General features: G+C 40.0%; 1 protein-coding gene across 2 annotated transcripts in view; it reads right to left on the bottom strand.

Moving 5' to 3' along the window:
• Positions 1-26,134, bottom strand: part of UNC5D (unc-5 netrin receptor D) — a 571,153-nt gene that overhangs the window by 219,864 nt on the left and 325,155 nt on the right. For both annotated transcript variants that reach the window (XM_057697245.1, XM_057697246.1), the window contains exons 2-3: positions 21,497-21,715; positions 7,560-7,703 (exon numbers count right to left, since the gene is read on the bottom strand). In XM_057697245.1, coding sequence (XP_057553228.1) covers positions 7,560-7,703; positions 21,497-21,715 — 363 coding nt within the window. The remainder of the gene's footprint in view (positions 1-7,559; positions 7,704-21,496; positions 21,716-26,134) is intronic.

Genomic DNA, 26,134 nt, shown 5'->3' with positions numbered 1-26,134 from the left:
CCCAGCATGCTTGTACAGATATAACGGGACATAAGAGGGGAAATGTAGGTTACGGCTGACTTTGAACACTAGATAGACGTGCAGATGTTTGTTTTTATATTTAATTTAGCTGTCAAGAAGGGGCTATGGACAGTTTTTAGCAGGTGAAATTATTTATCAAAGCCATGAAGCCAGATCCATAACTGAGCCTTAGTTCAATATCTCCTCTAAGTTTTCAAACAGATACACCCTCCTCTACCAAAGTCAACAGAAATAATACTGTTTTTGCTATGGGCTTGTCAAATTAGGTAGGGAGTTTCATAGCTTTTAAATGAGATTCTCCTCTAAGTTCTTCACTGATTCTTGGCACAATTTTAGGAATGTCTCAAATAAGCCGTCTATTTAAATTATATTCAGGATGCATATTTTATAGATTCTTTTAAAAAAAAAATCAGAACAATGGGTTCCTGTTGCGTTTTATCCCCAGTGGCCAACTTTCTATGTGACTATAAAGATAAAGGTTTCCCTCGTCCTCCCAACCCCAACTCCCATATTGAAGAAAAGGCTCAGACGTTAAGAAGAGTTTGTCCGACCTAGGGTTAATGATAAAGGCCAAACATTCTGTAAGAAGAGAGAGAAAAACAGGAAAGAAAAGCAATGGCTAAGCAGCCAAATGTTCACCCATGAAAATAAACAACGACGAATAATTGAATATGCTTCGTTTTGACAACCATCCAGCAGCAGAAGTAACAGATGCCACAGCAGCCCGACTACCTCCAGCTTGATTGAATCAGACAAACGAGAGGAAGCCTATGGGAGTCGCTCCCTGGAGACGGTCTTCTGCCAACTTGGTGGGGGTGAATGTGGGTTGGCTTTATTTATTTATTTTACCTTTAGAAAATCACTTTCAAACGGAGCCTCAGCTATTTCCAGCCCCAGGCAGTTGGATGGGCAGCCAGCATCTCTCTGACACAGGGTGTAATTATTAAGGAAAATACAATAGTTTAAGATGACAGGCATTTTGGCTACTAAAACAAAATCTGTACAGAATTTTTTGGCCACTAAGGCAGCAATAGGTTGTGATTTTATATATACATATATATTATATATATAACTTATACAATGTATAAATATATATACTTGTATTATATATATTATATATAATATACTTGTATTATACATATTATTATATATACTTGTATTATACATATACATAATACACTTGTATTACATATATATAATATACTTGAATTATAAATAATATACTTGTATTATAACATTATATGCAAGTATTACACATATATAAAAGAATGATGTATATATATATATATAAAATAATTTGACCATGTGGAGGAATGCAATTTAGTCAGAAACAGAATAGGAAACACTCGAATGCACATGAACTTGCCTTTCTAAGATGGTTCTCAAACTCCCATTTAATAGAAAGCAAGAAACACAGCTTAGTAGCAAGAGCACTCAGGAAGGGTGAATGGATGGATATAAGATCTGGTTCCATGTCTGCCATCTATCTTCGGGGGGACCTGTGGTCAAGTCACCTACTCTTTCTGAATATCAGTTTCTCAGCTAGTAAGTGATGCCACTGGAGCAATGGGTTGAATCCACATTTCCCTAATAGTGCTTCCTAAAGGTGTTCTAGGGTCTTGCTACTCAAAGTAGGGGCCACAGATAGGATTAAGATGGTGGAGTAGAAGGATGTGCGCTCACTCCCTCTTGCAAGAGCACCAGAATTACAACTGCTGAACAATCATTGACAGAAAGACACTGGAACTCACCAAAAAAGACACCCCACATCCAGAGGCAAAAGAGAAGCTGCAATGAGATGGTAGGAGGGGCGCAATCGTGTTAAAATCAAATCCCATAAATGCTGGGTGGGTGACTCACAAGCTGGAGAACAGTTATACTGCAGAAGTCCACCCACTAAAGTGAGGGTTCTGAGCCTCATGTCAGGCTTCCCAACCTGGGAGTCTAGCAACAGGAGGAGGAATCCCCAGAGAATCAGACTTTGAAAGCCAGCGGGATTTGATTGCAGGACCTCCACAGGACTGGGAGAAAGAGAGACTCCACTCTTGCAGGGCACACAAAAAAGTGTGCTCATCAGGACCCAGGGGGAAGGAGCAGTGACCCCATAGGAGACTGAGCCAGACCTACCTGCTGGTGTTGGAGGGTTGCCTGCAGAGATGGTGGGCAGCTGTGGCTCACCGAGGAGGCAGGGGCACTGGCAGCAGGGGTTCTGGGAAGTGCTCATTGGCGTGAACCTTCCCAGGGTCTGCCATTAGCCCCACCAAAGAGCCTGTAAGCTCCAGTGCTAAGTAGCCTCAGGCCAAACAACCAACAAGGTGTGAACACAGCCCCACCCATTAGCAGACAAGCAGATTAAAGTCTTACTGAGCTCTGCCCATCCAGCCCTACCCACCATCAGTGCCTCCCATCAGGAAGCAGGCACTAGCCTCCTAGACAGCTTCCTCCACAAGAGGGCAGACAGCAGTATCAAGCAGTAGCAGCAGTATTTCGTCTTGTGGAACTGAAAACCACAGCCACAGAAAGAGAAAATGAAAAAGCAGAGGACTTTGTACCAGATGAAGGGACAGGATAAAACCCCAGAAAAACAACTAAATGAAGAGGAGACAGGCACTCTTCCGGAAAAAGAATTCAGAATAATGATGGTGAAGATGATCCAGGACTTTGAGAAAAGACTGGATGCAAAGATGGAAAAGTTTGCCAAAGAGCTAGAATTAAAGAGCAAACAAACAGAGATATGCAACACAATAATGGAAATGAAAAATACACTAGAAGGAACCAACAGCAGATTAACTGAGGCAGAAGGGCGAATAAGTGACGTGGAAGACAGAATGGTGAAAATCACTGATGCGGAAAAGAATAAGGAAAAAATAAAGAAAAGAACTGAAGACAGCCTAAGAGACCTCTGGGACAATGTTAAATGCACCAACACTCGCATTATAGGGGTCTCAGAAGGAGAAGAGAGAGAGAAAGGGCCCAAGAAAATACTGGAAGAGATTATAGTTGAAAACTTCTCTAACGTGGGAAAGGAAATAGCTACCCAAGTGCAGGAAGCGCAGAGAGTCCCAGGCAGGATAAACCCAAGGAGAAACACGCCAAGACATATACTAGTCAAGCTGACAAAAATTAAAGAGAGAGAAAAGTTATTAAAAGCAACAAGGGAAAAACGGCAAATAACATACAAGGGAACTCCCATAAGGGTAACAGCTGATTTCTCAGCAGAAACTCTGCGGGCCAGAAGAGAGTGGCACGATATATTTAAAGTGATGAAAGAGAAGAACCTACAACCAAGAATGCTCTACCCAGCAAGGATCTCATTCAGATTCCATGGAGAAATCAAAAGCTTTCCAGACAAGCAACAGCTAAGAGAATTCAGCACCACCAAACCAGCCCTACAACAAATGCTAAAGGAACTTCTCTAAGTTGGCAACATAAGAGAAGAAAAGGACCTACAAAAACAAAAACAAAACAATTAAGAAAATGGTAACATACATATCAATAATTACCTTGAATGTAAATGGACTAAATGCCCCAACCAAAAGACACAGACTGGCTGAATGGATACAAAAACAAGACCCAAATATATGCTGTCTACAAGAGACCCACTTCAGACCTAGGGACACATACAGATGGAAAGTGAGAGGATGGAAAAAGATATTCCATGCAAATGAAAATTAAAAGAAAGCTGGAATAGCAATAAGTCACATCAGATAAAATAGACTTTAAAATAAAAAATGTTACAAGAGATAAGAAAGGACATTACATAAAGATCAAGGGATCCATTCAAGAAGAGGAGATACCAATTACAAATATATATGCCCCCAATATAGGAGCACCTCAGTACATAAGGCAAATGCTAACAACTATGAAAGAGGAAATGCAAGGCAGAAACAGAGACACAGATGCAGAGAACAAACACATGGACACCAAGTGGGGAGGGTTGGGGGGGAGATGAATTGGGAGATTGGAATACTAAATTGTACACTGTAAATATATGCTGTTTATTGTCTGTTAACTGTATCTCAATAAAAGTTCTTAAAAAAAAAAAAAAAAAAGTAGGAGCCGCAGACCACCTGGCAGCATCAGCAACATTTGGGAGATAAAATCTCGGACTGTGGACTGGACGTACTGATTCATTTTAACCGAATCATCTGCATTTCAATAGGAACCCAGTTGATTTGCATACATGTTGAAGTTTGAGAAATACTCTTCCTGGCCAACGTGTCCCAAAGACACCTGATCATAGAATCACCTGGATAACTTCATACAAACACTGCTTCCCTGGTCCTTCCTCAGGTCTGGGGGAGAAGCCAGGAATCTGCACAGTTAACTGATACTGGGTGCATTTCAACAACAATAGGCGTGACATAAATAAAATAATTGTGTCTATATTGTTTCCCTTTAAAATCAAATGATCTCTAAGCGATATTGTGCCAGCGAGCTTCCTAGTGTTTTTACAGAGATGAGCAAACAGGATCATGGCAAGACACCCCTCAGCTGAATGGCCCAAACGCCATCAAGTTTTTGCCCACTGTGGTTTTGAAACTGTTAAATTGTTAATGGATCATTGGTTACACGCAGAAAGCATAAGGAGCTCTGATGTTGAACTACAAGAATTTAATGAATCATATAAAAATGATACTAATCTTGCAAAGTCCCCTCAAGACAATTGTCATCAGACTCCTAAGCTACATTCATATATCAAAATCCTTATTTAGCACATGGAGATGTCTTTAGCACTTCAAAAACCAATCTTAAAAAGAAGAAATCTAGTGACAATTATATCCAATTTGGCTTTTCATTTATTGGGAATAAAAACCATCTTCATGTGCAATGTGTTATTTGCTGGGAAGTGCTTGCAAATAGCAGCCAGAAATCTCTTACTTCAACAAAACATGAAAGTTATGGGGGAAAAAAAAAAGTGTTTTTCCCCCCTCCTGCAAGCAAATCAAAAGAATTCCAAGCAAGGTCCTAAAGGCGGTGTTTTACTCTCCATTTTTGATGCCATTAAACATAGTTAAATTTCAAGTTACATTTTAATGTACACTGGTCCCCAAGTCAAATGCAGTATTTAATGACAAATCATGTCTTGACTAATAATTTTAAATAAATTAAAGAATCTGTCATTTGCTACATAAGAAGAGATTAAATATGTTGTAAATATTAGAGATTATATTAAGCTAACTTCATAATATAGGCTTTAAGGATTTTTTTTTTACTTAAAAATCACATCTTTATCATATTCAGATGTGCATATCATATACAAAAATGACAAAATGATTTTTTTAATTTCTGAAGAGATTTGCAAGATTATTACCACAAAAGAACCAGCTGACTCTAAAAAAGTAGGAAGTGATAGAAAAGTCTTTTCCATTTTTTTAAACACTCTTTGATCCTATCATACTTGGGAGAGCTGGACACCTAGGGCTGGCCTAGAATGGACTTTTAGAGTCTATATAGGCTTAACTCACAGAAAACTTACTAAGGCACTAGAAATGTAATTCAGTTCAATTAGTTTAAGTATTAACACACTGGTGAATGATGCCCTACAGAGGATAAATGATGTCATAAAATAATAACTAATGATTGATAAGAGTTAACTCTGTTAGGTATGGTTTTAAACACTTTATCAATACCTCTAACTCTTGCAATAACTCTACAAAGTCAGCACCCTTTTATCGTAATATTAAGACATAGAGATGAATCAACTGCCCACCATCATAATACTAAGTACTGGATTTAGGAACCAGAAACCAACAGGACACTCCAGTATCTGGGTTCTCAGCCACCAGGGTACACATTTATGAAACTGCACACTCTAGGAGCAAAGGCACATGTCACAGAAGTGAGGGTGAAACGCAGACGGCAAAGTGTTTAGAAGGATGAAGTACAGTGGACATGATCAAAGGCTATGGGAAATTAACAAAGATGGGTTTCAGCCATTCTCTGCCAACCTTTATAAGCAGGGGGAAAACCTCGGGAGGTTTCTAGCAGGCACGTGACAGTCAGGAATGAAGTGAGCAAGTACGGAGGTGACAGAGATTGGAGATGGACAGATTAGTGAGATGCTATTTATAGGAATTAATAGAATAGGTCATGTGGGGCTCAAAGAAGTAGAGAAAGAAAGAGGAAGGGGAGAGGTGACATTGAGAAGGAAATTGAGAGAAGCTGTATTGAAATCCCTATTCGGTTTTGCTTCTCCTTTCTTCAGGCTGCAGAAGATCATCTGATTCACCCTGACAGGGTCAGATACCTCGGCTAGCCTAGCTCAGGCCACGCTGGGAGCACAGAGCTGGACGTGTTAAGGAAGAATAAGATCACACACATTCCCTCTCTCAACGGACCTGTCATCAAGTATCTGTGGGCTAAAATTAACTAAATAACTACAGGAAAACTATTTCCCATGGCTCTTACGTCAAGAGCACAGCTTACAAGATGACCTCGTCCTTGGCCTCCTAAGGCCCAGTCAACATCCAAGAAAGAGCCTCCCAAACCACCAGGATACTGAAGGTGAAATGCCTATGTTGGGAGGGAGATTTCATTTCCCAAGAAACATAAATGTCTCTGCAAAGAGCAATCCACTCCTACTCTTAATCCCTAAACCATCAACATCTGCTACAAAGAATTCCTTGAGTCCTTAAATAAATCCCCCTTGTCCCATATTCTTCACTGCACTCTCAAAAGCAGCACATGAAAAAAACCAACAATAACCATCTCTGCCCTCCATCTCTTTTTTGTTTGGGGGGGTGGGGGGTGGGTGGGGAATGGTTCACACTCTTGGGCACACGAAGGAGATTTTATGGGGACCCATCGGGATGGCATAATGGGGTGGATGGGATGGAGACATTTAAGGAGGAGAAAGGGAGTTTGTGTATTTCTAAAAATGTTTGAGATGATAAAAAACACAGAGGCTGAAACATGATAAAGAAATCTTAGACTTTCCTAAAGGCAATCTTCTTTCTTTCTTTCTCTCTTTTTTTTTTGTCCTCAAGCATCTTTTTTTTTCCCCCAGTCCTGCTTGGTCAGACAAATGCAGTTTTAAAACCCATTTCCACGTTATAAGATTCAGAAGAAAGAAGTTTAACAAGAGGCTATGAAACTCGCTTAATCATTAATGTCTTATTTTTGCAGATTTGCTGGCAAAGTACAGTAAACAGTCATTGCTCAACTTTTCCCATCAATGCCCCTTGAACTGTGTCATTAATGATGAACAGCAAACTCCATTTACGTGTTTTGTGTTTTCTTTTCTTCGGAAACCACTTTTCCTGGTATTGTGGAGGCACCTGCATTCTGACAACCTAGGCAGAATCTCTTCGCCCAACTGATTTGCCGATTGTCTCCGAGGGGAAATTATCAAACGTTTAAAATACAGTTTTTAAAGAGTGAACTGAGTGGAGATGGAGACAGTTCTGAGGGCTTCCTGCCATTCTCTCATCTCTACTCTGCAGAGGCATCTGGCCTGTCCAAAGCCCTTCTTCAGCTCTACGGAAGGCTAGTCTGTTCCGACAGCAGGACAAGAAGGTCACCCAGAGGATACTCACAGGCTATGCGCACGGAGGCTTTCCTGCTCTTGGAGGTCCCCAGGTGACTCCACGCCACACACTGGCACCAGTAGTCCTCGGGCCCGTGGAAGTCTTCCACCTGCTGCCTGGTGATGTTGATGAACACCTCCCGGACCTTCAAGCCTGCAAAGGAGACAGAGCCAGTCCACTGAGGCCGGTGTGTTCCTCAAGCACAAAGTTAAGGCCAGCCCAACCTCTTCCTGTTAATTAGACCATCCTTTTTTTTTTAATCCTGCCGAGGTTTTAATTACTTTCACAATAATATATTACTGCTAATTAAATTCCAACAGCTGAGTAGGCTTGAAAGAACAAGTGTAAAGTATCATCCACCAGTGTGGTTCCCATACTCGAGAATCGTTTTCATAGTCCCTTGACACTTGGCTTTTTTTTTTTTTTTTTTCAGCTCTAATTTCTTTTTTTTGGTTTTTAAAAAAATGTTTATTGCAGGATAGTTGATTTAAAATGTTGTGTTAGTTGCTGCTATGCAGCAAAGGGAATCAGTTATACATATCTCCACCCTTTTCTAAATTCTCTTCCCGTATAGGTCATTACAGAGTCCTGAGAAGGGTTCCCTGTGCTATGCAATAGGTCCTTATCAGTTATCTATTTTATATATAGTAGTGTGTACATGTCAGTCCCAATCTCCCAGTTTATCCCTTCCCCCCCTTTCCCCTCTTTCTGTCTTTCTCGGTATAAAATCTACCATGAGGAATGTAGCGCAAAATTCGTTGCTGGAATTCCAGAGGCTGAGGGGCTTCAACAAACCAACCCCAGGGACATAACTGCATGTGGTTCTGAACGCCCCCCATCCCTGGGTATGGCTGCAGGAGAGGGTCACTCTGGCCATGTGGCTTAGAGTAAGCAGGGGACAGCGAACATGCGTGGGGTGGATGAACAGGCGGGGAATCTAAGGAAAAGCCAAAAACTCCAGACAACAAGTGGGATGCAGACCAGCTGAACTAAGTTGGTCTGGAAGCCTTGAGAACGCACGAAGATCCCCAGAGCAACAGAATGAGGAGGTGAAGAAAAGAGAGGCTTTCATCTGAAGAGGGGTTAAGGCTACATCTGGGAAATGAGATCAACTAAGACCTTGACCTTGTCATTTTTCAATTACTCTATCTTTGCATTCTCCATCAAATAGTTACAAAATCTGCCTGGTGCATCTTACTGGGGAGTGTGAGTTTCTTCCAGATCTCTAGCTGAGGACTATCAGCCTTTCTTTCTTTGGGAAGGAGAGCCAGCTCGCATAAAGCTCCAAGGAGGAAAGGACGCCCTCCTCACTAGCATCAGTTACGTCATCACAAGCTGGGGAGCAGCCCTTACAGTCAGCGTGCTCTTTCCAGCCAGTGGGCGTTTGCCGAGGCTGGGCCTTGCCCTGGGATTGGCAGCGTGGGATCCAAAAGGCGATGCTTATTGAATTCCACTCACCATGGTGTTCAACAACATGATAACCCTTTTACCCTATTCACTCTTTACACTTCTGCTGTGCACTGACACAGCAGAGGCTACTGTATCCCCACTCTGCAGACGAGAGAACTGAATTAGAGTCATCTGTTTACAATCACAGTCTGTAAATGGAAGATCCAGGGTTTGAATCCTGGATCCCTCATTAAAAATTCAGCTCTGTTCTTGTATTTAGTTACTTATACTTAATTGTGGACATAAGACTAATGCCTGAAATATTTCAGGAAAAATTAGGTATATAATGATGCTTTTTCCTTTACGTTCAAAAGGAATTCGGGGGACAGAACCATCATGGTCTAAAGGAGCCAGGGACTCTTGGTGGAGGAGGTGGAATGCGATTATATCCTGGCTGCTGATAGGATTTAAAGAACAAGAATGGAGGTGGATTAGTCAGGCTGGGGAAACACTCCCTTCTACCCAATCAATGACATGGTATTTATAGTGTGCGATGAGAGAGTTTTATGGCCCCATCAATCACTGTGTACACAATTTGAGGCAGGCTTTCTAAATTTGTGGGAGGTACCACATATAGAAAATCATCTTGATGACAGTTGATAATTCATATCTCTCCTGTTTCTGCAGAACACAGAAGCACATCTTTTACCTGTCAGAGATGTAAGAGTCCTGAAAGTCATCTCCTACATCGAATAAGAAAGAAGCCTTATAGAGGGGTCTTTATTGTTCTTGTTATGGCTACTTTTAAAAAATGTGCACTTAAATCAAAGAAGTGGGAATGAGAGGACCAGGACAAGGAGAAGGTGGAGCTGGCAGGTGAAGAGAAAGCGAGAAGAAAGTAAGACTAAGAAAAACTTTGTGAGGGCAGAAAGCAGACTGGAGTGTGGTACTCATACTGGGGATGTGAAAGTTTGGCTGAATAAACAAAAATAAGGAACTAGGCTGCAGAGAAGAGGACTTGTTTTATATTTCACAGCTTTGAGACAAATGGTGGATGATCTACTTTGAACAGTGCAAGGGAGGAAAGAGGACACCAAAGAGGTGCATCCAGGCTCCAGGTGGAGTAACTTGAGATGCCTGAGCTTCCCTGTCCCGGGATGCAGAGACCTACTGAGACAAAACACACCCACCATGTGGGAATCAGGTTTCACTGAAGAAGCATTCAATAAGCTGAGACGGTCAGAAATGTGTTCAAGCTAATGTGGAATATGTGTGTGTATATATATATATGAATATATACATATAATGTGGATATATATATGAATATATATATAAAATGGATATATATGAATATATATATAAAATGTGGATATATATGAATATATAATGTGTATATATATGAATATATATAATGTGGATATATATGAGAATATAATGTGGATGTATACAATGTGGAATATATATAATGTGGAATATATACATGTGTATATATATACACACACACAAAACATATGTGAGTATATACATGTGTGTGTATATATTTTTTTACTTTCTCCATCTTATAAGAATATCTAAACCCATCAGCTTCCTCCAGGCTACAAATGAAGATAAACACCATCCCAAAATGGTTCAGAGATCATGTTTATAGAGCAGAGTTCCCCATTTAAGCCCTAAAAAGCGCTATAATTTAATCTAGGCATCACAGTGTTTTCAGGGTACCTGGGGCCCGTTTTAATGAGATAGAGTAAGGTACCCAGAAACAGAAATGTGCATCATGAAGGGATAAGTTTACACTCAAGGATCCCTAGAAACAAGAGGCACAACATTCAGGGCCACACAGGGAAGCACCAGGGTCAGTCAGGAGGCAGACGGGTGGGGGAACGTGGGCAAGAGCCTTTAATGTGCTTTCCACGGGAAGGAATCAGAGAGGAAGGGTAAAAAGATGCAGAGTTGGTGAGTTTGCATCATTTCAGTGGGCTCTGGGACAGAATGGCTGTCCCTACTTGTCTGGTACCTGGTCCTGGGTTAGGGCCTGGGGGTATGGGCCAAGAGTATAAAAGCTTGATAAAAGAAGTAGTTAGGGGTAAAGCTCTGGATCAGTTCCTTTACAGATGAAAGGCGTGCTCTTGGGCCAGCTGTTTGCTATCTCTAGGAATTAGCCAGCCCTGGGCAGGGCAGTCCCTCCAGGGTCAAAGCAAGACCCTAAGATGTCAGAACATCAAATACAAGAACTTGAAAACATGGTTCTTACACATGGACAACCATACATTTGTTTTGGAAAGCATAACAGTAGGCCACAGATCCCTACCATGAAGGTCATAATTGATCTCACCCCATTCATGTCAGGAAGTCTTGCAACCTCTCATTCAGACTAACCACAGCTTAAAGGAAAATGTTGAAGTCACGATTTCAGCATTACAACGGCTCAGTTTCAAGTCCTTTGCAGAGCCTCCCCATGGGTTTGGAGATGCAGAATGAATATCAACCAACTATTTCCAAACACAGTGTATTTTTCCTTCAGGTAGCATCAGGGTGTCAGGCTTCTTTAAAAGGCCACAAGTGACTTTGCTACCCCCTCCCCACCCTCAAAAAGTTTAGTGTCTCTCTGGATTAGGCCTTTTTTTTTTTTTATAACATGAGGTCTTTAGCCTTGTCAAACCAACCCCTCTTGGAAAACCCTTGGGAAATTGTAAATATTTTGTCTCTGTTATGTTTTTTTCCACTGTCACAAACCTCTATTGATTAAAATAAAAATTTTAAATAGTGTAGTGTATTCTCTCGCAAATCTTCACTATTGCTCTAATGATATATATATGCATATATATATATATACACACATATACACATATATACATAAACATGAGAAACCACACCTGAGAAACACCCATTTAAAGCAGCTCTATTTCAGGACACCTCTCCCCAGCCTCCTGCACTGAAGTTCATCCAATAGCGTTGCAGAGATAACCATCTCCTTCTCCATCTCAAGAGATGGCAGCTAACTTATTCGTAGGAAATGCCACAGGGGAAACAACATCCCAGGCAAATAGAAGATGGCATCTCATAAATAAGACTAGCATTGTACCTGATAACTTGTGTAACTCTAACAGGCACGGAAAAGTCCAACCCTTTAAATTATTGTGCGAATTATCACCATCAGCCTTTGCTATGGAGGAGAGTTTTACAGAAGATAAAAATATGACTCTGGAACTGAAATGCTAATAAGCTTTCTACGCCGCGGATGGTTTAGTGGTAGAGGGACGAGTGTTGGCAACGGATGAATAATCGCTCTGCATGTACGAAACATAACAGAGCAGCACAGAACTTCATTTGTCAGTTTTATTTGTTTAAATGAGAAAAATGCTGACAGCAGTTATTGCTATAATCCCCTTATTTATCTGATAGGAAACACTAGTTCCTCTTAGCAGGTCTAATCCTGTTGGGAGAATAAAAGTTTGGGAATTTTCAAACTAATTGAAGGTATACGCTAGACTGTTCAAAGAGAAATATCGAAGAAAGGAGGAAAGAAGTGGAGAGAGGAAAAGGATGAAAATTATTTCTGGTCAACTTTTAATAAAAGGGTTCCAGTCCTAGTCTTACCTTGTTCTGTAGAAAAGAGTTGTGGAATAGTACTTAACATTCAGCACCACGCCAAGTGCACACAGTGCCTACTAACAGCCGTCCCCCTGCCTTTGATTCTACTGCTTATTATCACACTTCAGCAAAGCCCATCAGTGGCATTCTGCCATGACTACTGCTGCCAGCTAGTTCTCAGATGTACCTGGCGATGGGCACGTGGGGAGGATTTTGCAGAGTTCTCCGAGGCTGACCACCTCATCACAACTTGATGTCCAATCTTTGGAAGGTCTCTATAGTAGGATATTCGGCTTACTAAACTCCATAACTAGATGCAAGAAAAAAGATGAGGGACTTCCTTGGTGGTCCAGCAGTTAACACTGTGCTCCCAATACAGGGGGCCTGGGTTCAATCTCTGGTCAGGGAACTAGATCCTGCATGCATATCTGAGCTAAAAAGATACCTCATTCTGAAACGAAGACCCAGCACAAAAAAACAAAAAACAAACCAAAAAACAAAACCCCAGCGCAACCAAATACATCAACAAATATTCTTACAAAAAAAAAAAAAAAAAAAGGAAGGAAAAAAGGATGAGAATCCCTCATCTCTCTTCCTCCTGTCATGTTCCCAAACTACACAAAAGCAGTTCAGAGGCTAGCAGACTAGGCTTTAGTGAAGTGTTTTCTCATCCCACTCTCTGTGCCTCTTCCCTGGGCCATTTTAACCAGCATTATACCTACTCTGTGCCTGGTTTTCTGCACTGTAACGTTTCATGATTGGGGATTAACCCAGAGAATGATTCTATATCATTAGCTTTCACAAAGCCCCAAAGAACTATTCTAATACAACTTCATGAGTAGCATGGGGCCTTGCTCAATTTAGGGGGAGAAGAAAAAAAATCAAACTCCCTATGAAAAGCAATCATCTCCTATTCAAGAGGCTTCTCTAATAGACCCTCTCCTTAGGTATTTCAGTCCCTCTGATGCCTGGATTTGGCCATGAGATAGCCCCACCTTTCTCCACTGTCTCCTAAGAAGATGAAAAATAGCACACTCAGCTGGAAGAAATGAATCCACCACTCATAGAAGGGGATGTTTTTCATTTGTCTCTTATCAGCCCAGGTTTAGAGCCTCAAAAATAGGCTTGAACCATACATTTCACCATATTTTGAATAACATGATTATTGATTAATTATTATACCATTAGCATGGCCCTTTCCTTTTATTAATGCCATCACATACACTATCTTATTTCATCTTAAAACCATGCTATTATCATTATTTTGCTGGACCCATATCATAGGAAACAGATCAAAGATGTCATGTAGTTAATGATACACATTATTTTTAAAAAGTTTACTGAGTGCCTCTGATGCGCTTGCCACTGTGCTAGGTGCTGAAAATACTGTGACAAAGTAGATGATCAAGATTCCTGTCCTCCAGGAGCTTGCAGGCTAGATGGGGAGACACTTAAACCTGCCCTAACAATGCGGTGTGACAATTGCTAGGGCAGGAGAAGCACAGACTGCTACAAGATCACACGAGAGGGGCTTCTAACCTCTCCACAGCATCACCAAAAGCTTCTGGGGGTGGGTGCCATCCTCCCTAAGACCTGAAGGCTCTGTCCTCACCCAATATTTAGTTCGGTGTCTAAGGCAAGGCTCTGCTAAAGACATGAATCTCATTCACATTTGAAGTTTTAAAACTCTGAGACCCAGGGAAGCCTTTCTAGGGAACCGTGCTTCCATTTCTTGGGCGAGCTTCCTTGTCTTTGGGCCAACACGCTACTGAATGTAGCAAATTAAATGTAGATAATTAAAAGGTAGAACCATATTTCATTTTACTTGCAGATGCTTAATTAGGGCTAAATGTCTTTTGCCACTTCATCCTAGCAACAAGATTAAAATATATTTTGATAAAAAAAAAAACTAGTCCTCCTTTGAAAGTGCACTTTGCCTAATGAATACTCTTTAGTTTCCCCTGGATAATAACCACTCCACATATTCCTCAGAAGCACTGCAAGTTCAGTCTTAAGTACAGAAACGAAGAATACACCCAAGCGCTCCAGTTTCGTCCTCACCGGAGATTAGAATTAATCAGCACAGAGGTGTCTGGCAGAGGGAAGCAAATTAACTCGATAGTGTTGTCTGGTAACAGAGAGAAGGGAAACTCAAGAGGCAGAAGTAGAGAGGGGAGGGTTAGCTAGAGGACAGCATCCCCGAATGACTGACTCACTCAGACCTCAGACTCACAACTTGTGGGAAACATGATTTCCAACCCTGCTCCCCGAATCAATGGCTTTCCATTCCCGCAGTCACTAAAACTACTTCCTGTTAGTAGATCATCTCCTGAGATCAGGGCATACATCCTACCAATCCTGTCTCCCATGGTGATACCAGGGGCTCTGAGAATAACAAAGATGAAATGGAAACTGAGGGAGAGAATCACAGGCAAATAAAATGTCATTCTAGGAAAGACAATGATTTACCTATTAATAGTATTAGCCCTTTTATCTTCTTGGCACTGTAAAGTTCATAATTTTCTATTTGTTTTTGGAAGTATCATCACCAGCCACTTGCTCCATTAAAACAAATAGCAATTTTACATGTAACATTTTGAAGGTTAACCTTGATAGCGAAACTTGCTATATACCAGATCCTGAGCAAGGTATGTCATGTATATTAGGTTCTATGACCCCCGCTATCGTTCCATGGGGTAGATATAATTATAACTACCATTTTATACATAGGAAACCTGAGGTGAAAGGACACTAAGTAACATATCTACCTTAAAAAGTCTGTAAATGGAGAATGGACTGGAGAACTCGAGGTATGGGAGGGGGCGGGGGGTGAAGGAGAAACTGAGACGAAGCGAGAGAGTAGCACAGACATATATATACTACCAACTGTAAAATAGATAGTCAGTGGGAAGTTGTTGTATAACAAAGGGAGTCCAACTCAAGGATGGAAGATGCCTTAGAGGACTGGGGCAGGGAGGGTGGGGGGTACTCGGGGGGGGGGGGGGCGTCAAGGAAGGGAGGGAATATGGGGATATGTGTATAAAAACAGATGATTGAACTTGGTGAACCCCCCCCCCCAAAAAAAAAAAAAGTCTGTAAATGGAGAGCCAGATCTCAAAAATGGTAGGTTTCATCTTGCACTAATATCCATGCTCTTAACCGCTAGACTATCTTCAGGTTTTTTTTTTTTTTTTTTTTTTTTAACATCCTTATAATTCCCACTTCAAATAAAGAAATGCACTTCTAAATGTTACAAACAGAAGAGACTGCAAAAGTCCAAAGACACTGCTCAAGAGATTAGGGTTTAGAACAAATCTCTGGCCAATATCAGGAGTTGTCATTAAATTACATAAAATGGTTAGCTGCTTTCTATCTCTGCTGCAAATGAAATGATAGCAAACGGTCTCCAACTTTTTGTAGGAAAGGTTTAAGTTAGATACAAGAGACAAGGTCTTCATGTGCTGTCACAAATTTTTGGAAGGAATTCATACTATTTTCCTGAAAACCTTTTTAGCATATGCTAGTCCTCTCTGAGAAGCAGAGTGATAAACAGAATAAAATCTGGGGGGTGGGGTTGGAGAACGTCTCCATAAACGTGAGTTTTAAACCCACAAACTGTCAATGGAACACTTGAGAGATGCATCATTCTGTGTTCGTGGTCTCAAATACATGTTTCCCAAATGCACCTTGGTGATTTGTGAATCTTTGAAAGTGACTTCAAATTAATGGTTTTCTGGAAGATACTATATTCAAATCCCTATCACCGGCACAGCAACGTTCTTAGATATAAACTTTAAAGATTTAATACATTTTTATTTCTACTCTTCTCCCTTTTCTCAACACAATCCAATAACCTTTTCTCCCCGGATAGTGACTCTCGTTGTTTAAGAAGGAAATCACACACAATGAAATCCCTGCAATGATATTCCTTAAGAAGGAAATTATTACTTTACCAGAGTTGAGACTTTTCCCGTAACACATTGAAATACGCATTACTTCACTCATTAGAGTTCGATATCTCCAAGGCAGAATAAGAACCATGGACCCCGTTAAGGGAAGTCTGTATTGAACAATAAAGAAGTGGTTTAGCTTATTGATAACTCAGGCGTCCCACAGGCTACATTATCCTGATTGCCAAGGAGGAGTTTTGCTGGTGGTTGTTTTTTTGTGTGTGCATGTGTGTTACTAAACAATCCACCCCTTTCTCAGGGACATGGTTCCTAAACTGGGGTTGCCTCTCAACTCCAGATGTTAACAGAGGCAAAATACAAGGAAGAAGACTTCCCATATTTCCAAATGAAATGAGGCAGAACAAATGAAAGAGGATCGCTCAGCTTGTTCAGAGAATTGAAAGTGTACATTACTAAGAGGTATAGCCACGTCTGTGCAAACACAGTTACTCATGTCAAATAAATTGTGCTTTCTGCAGGAAAGAACTCTAGCTTTCCAAGCTAAACTGCATGAAAACACACAATCCTTTTTCTTCTTATTTGAACTGTTAGATGACGGGGCCAAATTACCAGAAACACCAAAGGCAGTTTGCAGCCTTTAACAACCGAAAGGACTTATTGCTTCCAATTTGGAAATATAAAAGATTCTGTGTCGACTCCCAGCACTCCCGGATCCTATGCATTTCCCATTAGTTCTATAAAGAAAGAAAACCTGTAAGCAAGAAGAAACAATGTTCTCTGCAATTTTAGAAACAGAGATCATGTTGGCCAAAGATACTGAAGTAGTTACTCTCAGCTTCTTAAAAGTGCATGGAAAATTCTCAACCTCTGGTCAAATGTGGTCCCACTGTCCTTGGTTTCTTGGTGTCCTTCACTCCCACTGGACTGGCAGGAATTATTTTTCAGATCCCATCAAAAGCCATCACGGCTGTAAAGGGAGTCAATCCCCCTGCTCCAGCTCCACATTGAAGAACCCAGAGGGAGTAATGCATCTATTTTTCAATACCTGAGGCCATTTTGTTTCCAACTTTAATTGCACTTAGGCATTACTTCTGGGTCTAATATCTCCTCTCATCTTGCTCCAGTTTCCACTTTTCCACTATTAATACAGAGCTTAGGAAACATAATTGCAGTGTGTGGTAGACAGTGATTTTCATTAACCACACAGAAGAAAAACAGTTTTAGGGAGAGACATTTCTTTCCTATTGATTCAATCAAAATGACTCGGAAGAAAAGGTTGTGCTTATTAAATTCTTTTGAAAAAGGTAGCTGTTAAAATTTAAATTCTTTCTTAAGAGCTTAGTTTTTTAAATCGGTGTATAATCTCTTCAGATTTTGTCATTTGTGATTTTTTTTGTTCTTCCCAGTTCCTTTGAAATTGGTGACTTTTAGTGGTCTTTTTTATTTTATTTTTTTAAAGGAAGCAAAGAGGGGAGGCTTTTACATGGAGGCAGAGAATGTAATCAACGCTGTTATCAGCAAGACATGGAGTTGTCTAGCAATGCTGAGGGAATTAAAAGGAGGAAGCAATAACAAAACGGAATATTGTGAAATTACAAGAGGGTAGAGGGTTAAACTGGCCTGCAATACTTATCAAGAGGTCTTTCTATGAGAACGGATATAGGGTTTTCTAGCAGTGGTATAAAAAAACAGCTGATCATTTTTCAATGTTCTTCCTACCTTTTATTTGGAACAGTTTACCCAAAGGGGTTCTGCTATTTTGAGTTCATTACTGGGCAAAATCTAGGACAGAAATGTCTGAGGATAAAACACACAGCCCCACGGAGCCACTAGTATTTGAGTCCCTTTCCGGTTGGACTAATTGAGTATGAGACATAAACCTTTCATATTCTACCATTGTTCTACAGGCTTTTGCTTCTATGGGAAATGCTATTCACTTTGCTGCTCTCTCCCAAAATGTCAAGAGTCTTCTCGGAAGTCTTCTTGCTTAGGTAAGTTAGATTGCTAATGTTTGTGACTCGGTGTCTCCCAATACCACCACAATCCACCGAGGTCTCTCCACAGTCCCAATCTTGAGAGCCCAGAAGCAGAAACTTTCCTGACACCAGATTCAATTTGCCCTCTTCTTTTGCTTTGATTTTGCCAAATCCTTCTTTAAAGAAGGAAACGATACCTGGAATCCTGGAAATACCTCTATGTTTTTGGTTGTTATAAATTTTTATCTAACAGTGCCAGAGACACAACAGAGAATAAAGGATGAGCCCTTAGAGAGATGGCCAAAATGGTCAGGAAGAAAGAAATTCCAATGGAACAGTATTGGATTATATACTTGCAAAAGTAAACACTAAACAGATTCATGATAGAAAATATTGAGCCAGGTGCTGAAACCCATCCTTATGTCAATAAGGGAATTTGCCAATAGTTTGATTGGGAAAGAGACCACAGGAGTACTTAATGTAAAGGTGGCTTATAGTCTCAAGGAAATATATCTAAAGTGAAGATCAGGAGAACTGGGTTCTAGAAAATAGCTATGCCATGAATACTTCTATTTCCTGGAACCTTTTATTTCATGTATTAAATAGGGCTATTAGGTTTACCACTGGGATCCCTTCCCATTCTCACATTTAAATTCCTGAATTCTAAGCATGCTTTTGGTCTGAAGAACAGCATCTCTGAAACAAGCACTTTTGGTTTCTTCCTCATACTAGTTCCAACATGGAATGAACAGGGAACTGTGATAAGATTTTAGGTGCTTCCCTACCTTTTGATGCATTCATACTGCAAACCCAAATCAGCTCAGAACAACATAATGCTTAGCACTGTTGATGTATGCTTAGTTCTTTGCCTCTTTCATTGATTCTTAGGCAGAGACAGGGTAACTGCTGGAGATCTTTATGAAATAATTTTCTCCTTTTGCTTTGGAACACAGCATACCCTGCTCGCTTCTTTGTTGGCTGCCAATGTTCCTCTTCCTGACTCCTAAGGAGGTGCATATCTAGTTCCATTTTCTTGTCACGTTATCCATTCTCTCCGGACAACTCCATCTCCATGGCTGCATCCTTTACTGATGTTTACCTAATCTACTTTTCTATCTCTGAACTCTACCAAGTTCCAGATCTACATCTCTTCATCATATTCCATAAATATTCCAAGTGCAGTCTGTCCAAACAATGATCTTGGACTCTTCTCCTTGCTCACGTGATCACTAATATTAACTGCGTTACCCTTCCGCTTCTGTTAAGAGGTTAGTTTTTATTTCTCCATCCATTCATTCATTCATTCAGCTGTTAAGCCTGATTTGTTAAAGTGCTTCTCACATCACATATCTATTTATTTCTGTGGCCATTGCTCCAGAAGCAGACCTTACTTTCTCAACCTAATGATCCAAGTCTCCTAATTTCCCCATTCTTGCTTCTCCTTACCATTCCAAAGGCTTGTGCCAGCTTTACCTTTTGAAGCACAGCTTCAAAGCCACTACATTTCCATATGTCAATATAATCAATCCCTACCGTTAACAAAATAGGGATAAAGTTAAGTAAAAGACCACACACTCTGATATCTGATGTCTTTTATGCCATTGATTGAGCTGTTTTCCAGCTATCATCTGCTATCTCCTACATCTATTTTATATTTCAACCAAACCAAGCAGAGTGGAATTCAGCTTTCTTTCATTTGCTAATGTTGACCTTTCATTTGCTAAGGCTGACCACTGACACTCCTCTCTGCCCCACAGGGTGTAGCATCAATTACCTCTAATTGAAATACATATTCAATGTTCCTTTCAAATGCTATAGCTTCCATACCTTTCCTGAGAGTCCTAGTTAGACATGATTTTTTTTTTTTTAAATCCTCCCTAGCACCACCTAACTCTCTTTAGACATTTATCATAACTTTATTTGTACTGCACTTATGGGTATATTGGTCAAATACCTATTAGTAGCTGTGAAGGCCTAGAGGTCAATGTTTGCCTCCCACCCTTCTTGGAATACTTTGAAAGGTCTAGTCTAGTGTATTAAAGAACACTGGTACAGAGTTAATAAATTAAGCTGACTTGAAACTTCCTAATTATACACAGGCTTTTTGATTTATTCAAAATCTGACACCTAGTGAGTAAATTCAGAACTAATGAAATCAATCCGGGGTGACACCAGATTGGATTTAGGATGAGGCTAAATTTTCAGTTAGCCTGAGCAGCCAAAGTTCAAAAGCATATACTGTTTCCGTTATATGCTAAAATATAGAATTGATACATTTTGAAAGTTTTGAATCAAATGTTCTTACTTAGATATCCAGCACAAGCACACAGTTTGCTTAATCTCTTTCAACCTCAGTTTCCTTATCTATAAGAAGGCAATGACAGCATCATTTACCTCAGAGGACTGTTAGAGATGGTTCGATAATTCTATCAGATGCTTCAGTAAGGCTTGGTATATAGTAAGTGCTCAATAAACATTAGCTAGTGTGATCACTATTCTCATCACTCCTCATCAGCCAAATTAACCAAGCTAATAAAGATGGTCCTGAAATTCTTTTATACTGGAGATCCCATTCAAATGTAGTTTTCTAATTGGGGCTCTATCATTACACAGTCATCAAAAGAACTTAAAGATGACTCAGAAACCACCAACTGTGGCGAATAAAGCACACAAGAATAACATCCAAGAAGAAAGATTAGAGAAACTGAATTTATGCTACTTAAAAAGATGTTTCTTGAAAGATTTATGTCTTGAAAAAAATATTTAGAATTCAGAAAATGAAAACAGTGAACGTCCGGTTTTATTTCCAGTGAGAATATCACTTCCATACAAAATTAGGTCTTAAAGTTCTACAGAAAAAAGTTCTATAGAAAATAAAAAATGCCCCTCTATCATACTGGAGTAGACTAACTAGGGAGCTGTGGAGTCATTTAAAGATATGACTATACCTGATATTCCTAAGATGATATTAATATGACCTCATTCAAATGAGGTAATGGTGAGTGGCTTAAGCAGTCATATAACAATGTGAGCATCTGAGAAGCTACTGTAAGTTCTTCTGATTACTTCGCAATGTTACCTGAACTCTCGTCCAGACTCTCCTCAGAGACATGCTCATTTTGATGGACCCACTCGCCATTGCATTTGAAGAATATCTGCATGGCTGGCCTTGCTTTGCACCTCAGTGCAATGGGGTTGCTCTTGATGATATAAGCATCGTCTGGCTCCTCTATGAAATGAGGCAGCGTCCCAGGAGCTGATGGAATGGATTCAGGGAGGACTTCACCATTGTCGGTTCCTGTGAAATTGAAAAAGATATTAGAACACAGTCTACACTGGCAGCACACACATCAGATCAAAAAGCACAACCAGCTCTAAGAATCTCTGCTGGAAAACTCTGCATCTTAATGTAGCATGCTTTTAAGGCCCGCGCAGAGGAATTATCTTCTAGAGATTGAATTAGCATGATCTGGTACCTTCAGATGGACACATGTTTAGTATTACTGGACAAGTGAAAACAGTGAATAGGAGACCCCCTCAAACTACAGTTTGGAATGTCTTTGCTGAAAGAACTGAGATAAACATCTATGGGGTGACAGGCTGAATCTTACAATTCAGTCTGGTGAAATGTTCAATGAGGGACCCAAGCTGCTTCAAAACTTTGAAATAATGGAGGGAATAGATTTTGTTTCCCTATAAATGACTGTGAATAATGGTGATGTTGGTGGAGGATGGTTGACCATTAGACATTTCCAAAAGATTCCAAGCTTTCCACAGTCTTTACCAACGCAACTTCAGAGACTATCTGGATTTCTACCTTGGATAGAGTTTCTTCCCCAAACTTACTAAACCTTCTAAAAGGAATGCACATTTCCTCTGCTTGCCTTTGACCGTCATTCTTTACCCCCAGCACTCCTGCCCCCCAAACTACCTCACTTTCAAGGCTAAGGACTAAAACAAATCACTAACAAACTATAAGCTTTTAGTTTAAGACCTATAGTTACATTTGCTCTAAGGGAAGAAAGAGATTTGAGTCTCCCCAAGTACAGGGAACTGATGAGTGGAAAGAAATGATGTGAAAGGAAAAAGCAGAAGCCAAGACTTTGCTTCATTGCCTCTTCATTCCATTTAGCAAGGACTTGAGTCCCAGGAAACTAGCACAAAGTCAGGGGAAGAAAGATGTAACTGCTGAGCAATGTGGCACATAATCAAGAGGAACCCTATCTCGTGCCTTCCTATGGCCATTCTAGAGAAAGAACAAAGCAAGCAAAGATTTCAATACCCAGATCAACTATGCCACAGAGAGGGTTACTCCAATTCAAAGCAAACCACTCTTTAGGACTAAGCTGGGGAATGGGACCAAATGAAACCACTGGAAAAACATTCTAGTTCATCAGGAGAGAGCCCAGAGAGTGGGTGCACATTCTGTGTCCAGGCCTGGCTTTCTGAGTGCCATCAGTGTAATTTTGAACAAACAAAGCCTCTTACTGTTCCCACTCACGTCAATAATCCAAATGAGTAAGCAATGTCAAGGGTGAATATAATTCACAATATTAGGGAGAATGTCCTATTTAAGAACCTGTAAGAAGAGTTAGTAAATGTAAAAGAGGGGTGACTAGGACACTGGAGGAATGACTGCCTATAACTATGTTTGTGTAAGGAAGAAAACAAAAGACACCAAGTTATGAAAAAGACCACTTGCCAATGGGAATACATGACACTATGTGTCATGCCACCGAAATGAATTAAACACAATAGTTTCGTTCTCCAAACTTTTTCGTTAAATGTATCAACTTAAGGGGGGAGGGAAGGTCTTGCATATTAAAGAGTTTGAGATTTATAAGCTTTCAAATGCATTTTTCATAGGAAAGTTAACTCATGTTAATAGAAAAACTCATGGAAAGACCAAAAACTAAAAATAAAAAACACCCATCATAAATCAAATATTCCAAAAAAGAGAGCAGTTTAAGTCATAAAAGTTCAATAAGCTCCCTTAGAAAATAAAGTGTGTATATATCACATGAAACGAGGATAGAATCAGAGAAGTGTTTTTTAATGTTTTAAATTATATTTACAATGGACTTCATAAAATATATCACATATTAATTCATTTTGCTACTGACTGCTCATAGTAATTTCCATCTTCAATAAATACCAAGTCCCTCAGGCTTCTGTAAATCCATGCATTAGAGGAAACGACAAAAGTATTGAAAGATTTTACACGGGCATCAAACAGCTCACACTCCCAGCTGGGGCCTGAGTTCTGTCCAAAGCAATTCATTGTTGCAGAAAAGGGTCACCTGATAAAGAATATATACAGAGCCCCATGGTGGTAGCCCAAGTGAGGGGTGTATGTGTTGAATGATGCATTTTTGCTTAATTAGTAACAACACATAAATGTCAGAAGTAACTATTGGAATGGGGTAGGGGGTAAATAGTGAGACCACATTTAAGCAACTTAAGTAAAATGACATATAAAGGCACAGGATTATAAGATAAATCAAGTTTTAACCATCTGAGTCACAAAACACAGAGAGATCTGAAAGCAATTAGGTTACCTTCCTGTTATTTTAATAAATCCCCTTTAGGTAAAACAAGTTCAGACCTCATCTAAAATGGAGAGGAGGAGAGTGGAATGGGAAAGTCTGCTCTAAGTGTCCTGGTTATCTCAAGGACTGCAATTAAGAATCAATCTTGAACTTGGTGTACCCCCCCCAAAAAATAATAAATAAATAAATAAAATGAAAAAAAAATCAATCTTACTTACAAGACAAATATACTCACAGACATAGGAAACAAAGTTATGGTTACCAAAGGGGACTTGGGGTGAGAGGAGATAAATTAGGAGTTTGGGATTAACATACATATATACACTACTGTACCTAAACTAGGTAAGCAACAAGGACCTACAATATAGCACAGAGAACTATACACAATGCCTTGTAATAATCTATAATGGAAAAGAATCTAGGCACAGGGCAAAACATACATATATATATATATATATATATACACACACACACATATGTATAACTGAATCACTTTGCTACACACTTGAAACTAACACAGCATTGTAAATTAACTACACTTCAATTTTAAAAGAAAAAAAATTAAAAGAATCTGGTCATCTTAATGTTCAGAGGAGAAAAAAAAAAACACAGAATGTAACACTATCTTTATTATTGAAGCCACATAAATATCATGTATATATAGGAAAAAGGCCAGGGTCCAGGAAAACAAAAAAACAACAAAAAAATCAATTGATGAGGGTAAAAGTGGAAAGGTGAGACATTGTGGGTACCCATTTCTATATGTATGACCGTTTCTTTGTATCCTTCCAACAAAGAAATGAAATACAGTAAGTGAAAATAGAAAAGTTACATGTTTTTCTTTTTTCTTTGTTTGCTTGGCATGTACAGTGAAGTGCTGGGTGCCGTGTTAGCCTTACACAGATCCCTCTCCCTCTGCCCCTCCCCAGGATCCTCACCAGGCTCAGGCTTGAATTCCTGGTGTAGCAGTGCCCTGCCCTTCACATGCCTCCCTTACAACAGGAAGGCTGCTCCCCCAGGAAGATAAGCCCTTCTTAACCCAGCATGCTGGAAAGTTGCCAACAGAAGTTCTAAGCTGGGGCTTAGAAGTTGCTGACAACCATAATGGAAAAGAATATGAAAAAAAAAATGTATATATATGTATAACACTTTGCTGTACAGCAGAAATTAACACAGCATTATAAATCAACTATACTTCAATAAATTTTTTTTAAAAAGTTGCTGACAAATCCTGTCCTTTGGAGAGGAGTGGGGAGTCATGACTTACTTTAATAAATGGTTTTATGGAAGACCGCATGGGTATTTTGAGCTTCAAGGTAAATCTACTTGTAATCTCTACACATTGGCCATTGATTCATAATTCAGATTACAGTTTTAAACCCTGGGTGAGGGGACTTCCCTGGTGGTGCAGTGGTTAGGAATCCGCCTAACAATGCAGGGGACAAGGGTTCAATCCCTGGTCTAGGAAGATCCCACATGCCGCGGAGCAACTAAGCCCCTGCACCACAACTACGAGCCTGCGCTCTAGAGCCCGTACAATAAGAGAAGCCACCGCAATGAGAAGCCTGCGCGTCCTGTGCGTGGCAATGAAGACCCAACACAGCCAAAAAATAAAAAATAAATTTTAAAAATAAATAAAAAATAAACCCGGTGTGACAAATGCCGATGACTAACCCTGCCAATGGCCTTCTCCCACCTGGTAGAGGCGTGAAGTCACGGACTGAGTTGACTTCTTCCCAGGTGGGAATGCCCACGTGACACCCATCAATGGTAAATGAGCCATAAACAGAAGTTCCTGACATGGCTTTTATTTTCTTGCTAAGAGAAGTAAATGTGGGTATTGACCTTTCTATTTTTTGTTCCTATCTTAACTGGGGAAGATCATGAGGAAGAGTTGGAGAGGGGCACAGAAATACCAGCTCTGACAACACAGAGGCTGAACACACACCAGGAAGCATCTACCTCCAGATAATGTTTGTTTGTTTTTTTTTTTAAATCGTTTTCTGTTGTTTTTGCAGAAAATACTCCTCATTGATATACCTAGATCTCCCTTCTTAAATCCACAGTGCCAAACTTCACTATTAAATCCCAATGTACTCAGTGTTGAGTAATTTGGGGAAGCTAAAAAAAGATGGAAACTATATTAGGGGAGAGTAAAAGTAAGACCT

Source organism: Hippopotamus amphibius, chromosome 10 (assembly GCF_030028045.1).
Source record: "Hippopotamus amphibius kiboko isolate mHipAmp2 chromosome 10, mHipAmp2.hap2, whole genome shotgun sequence".
Taxonomy (NCBI): Eukaryota; Metazoa; Chordata; class Mammalia; order Artiodactyla; family Hippopotamidae; genus Hippopotamus; species Hippopotamus amphibius.
This window is presented reverse-complemented; position numbering and strand designations above follow the sequence as displayed.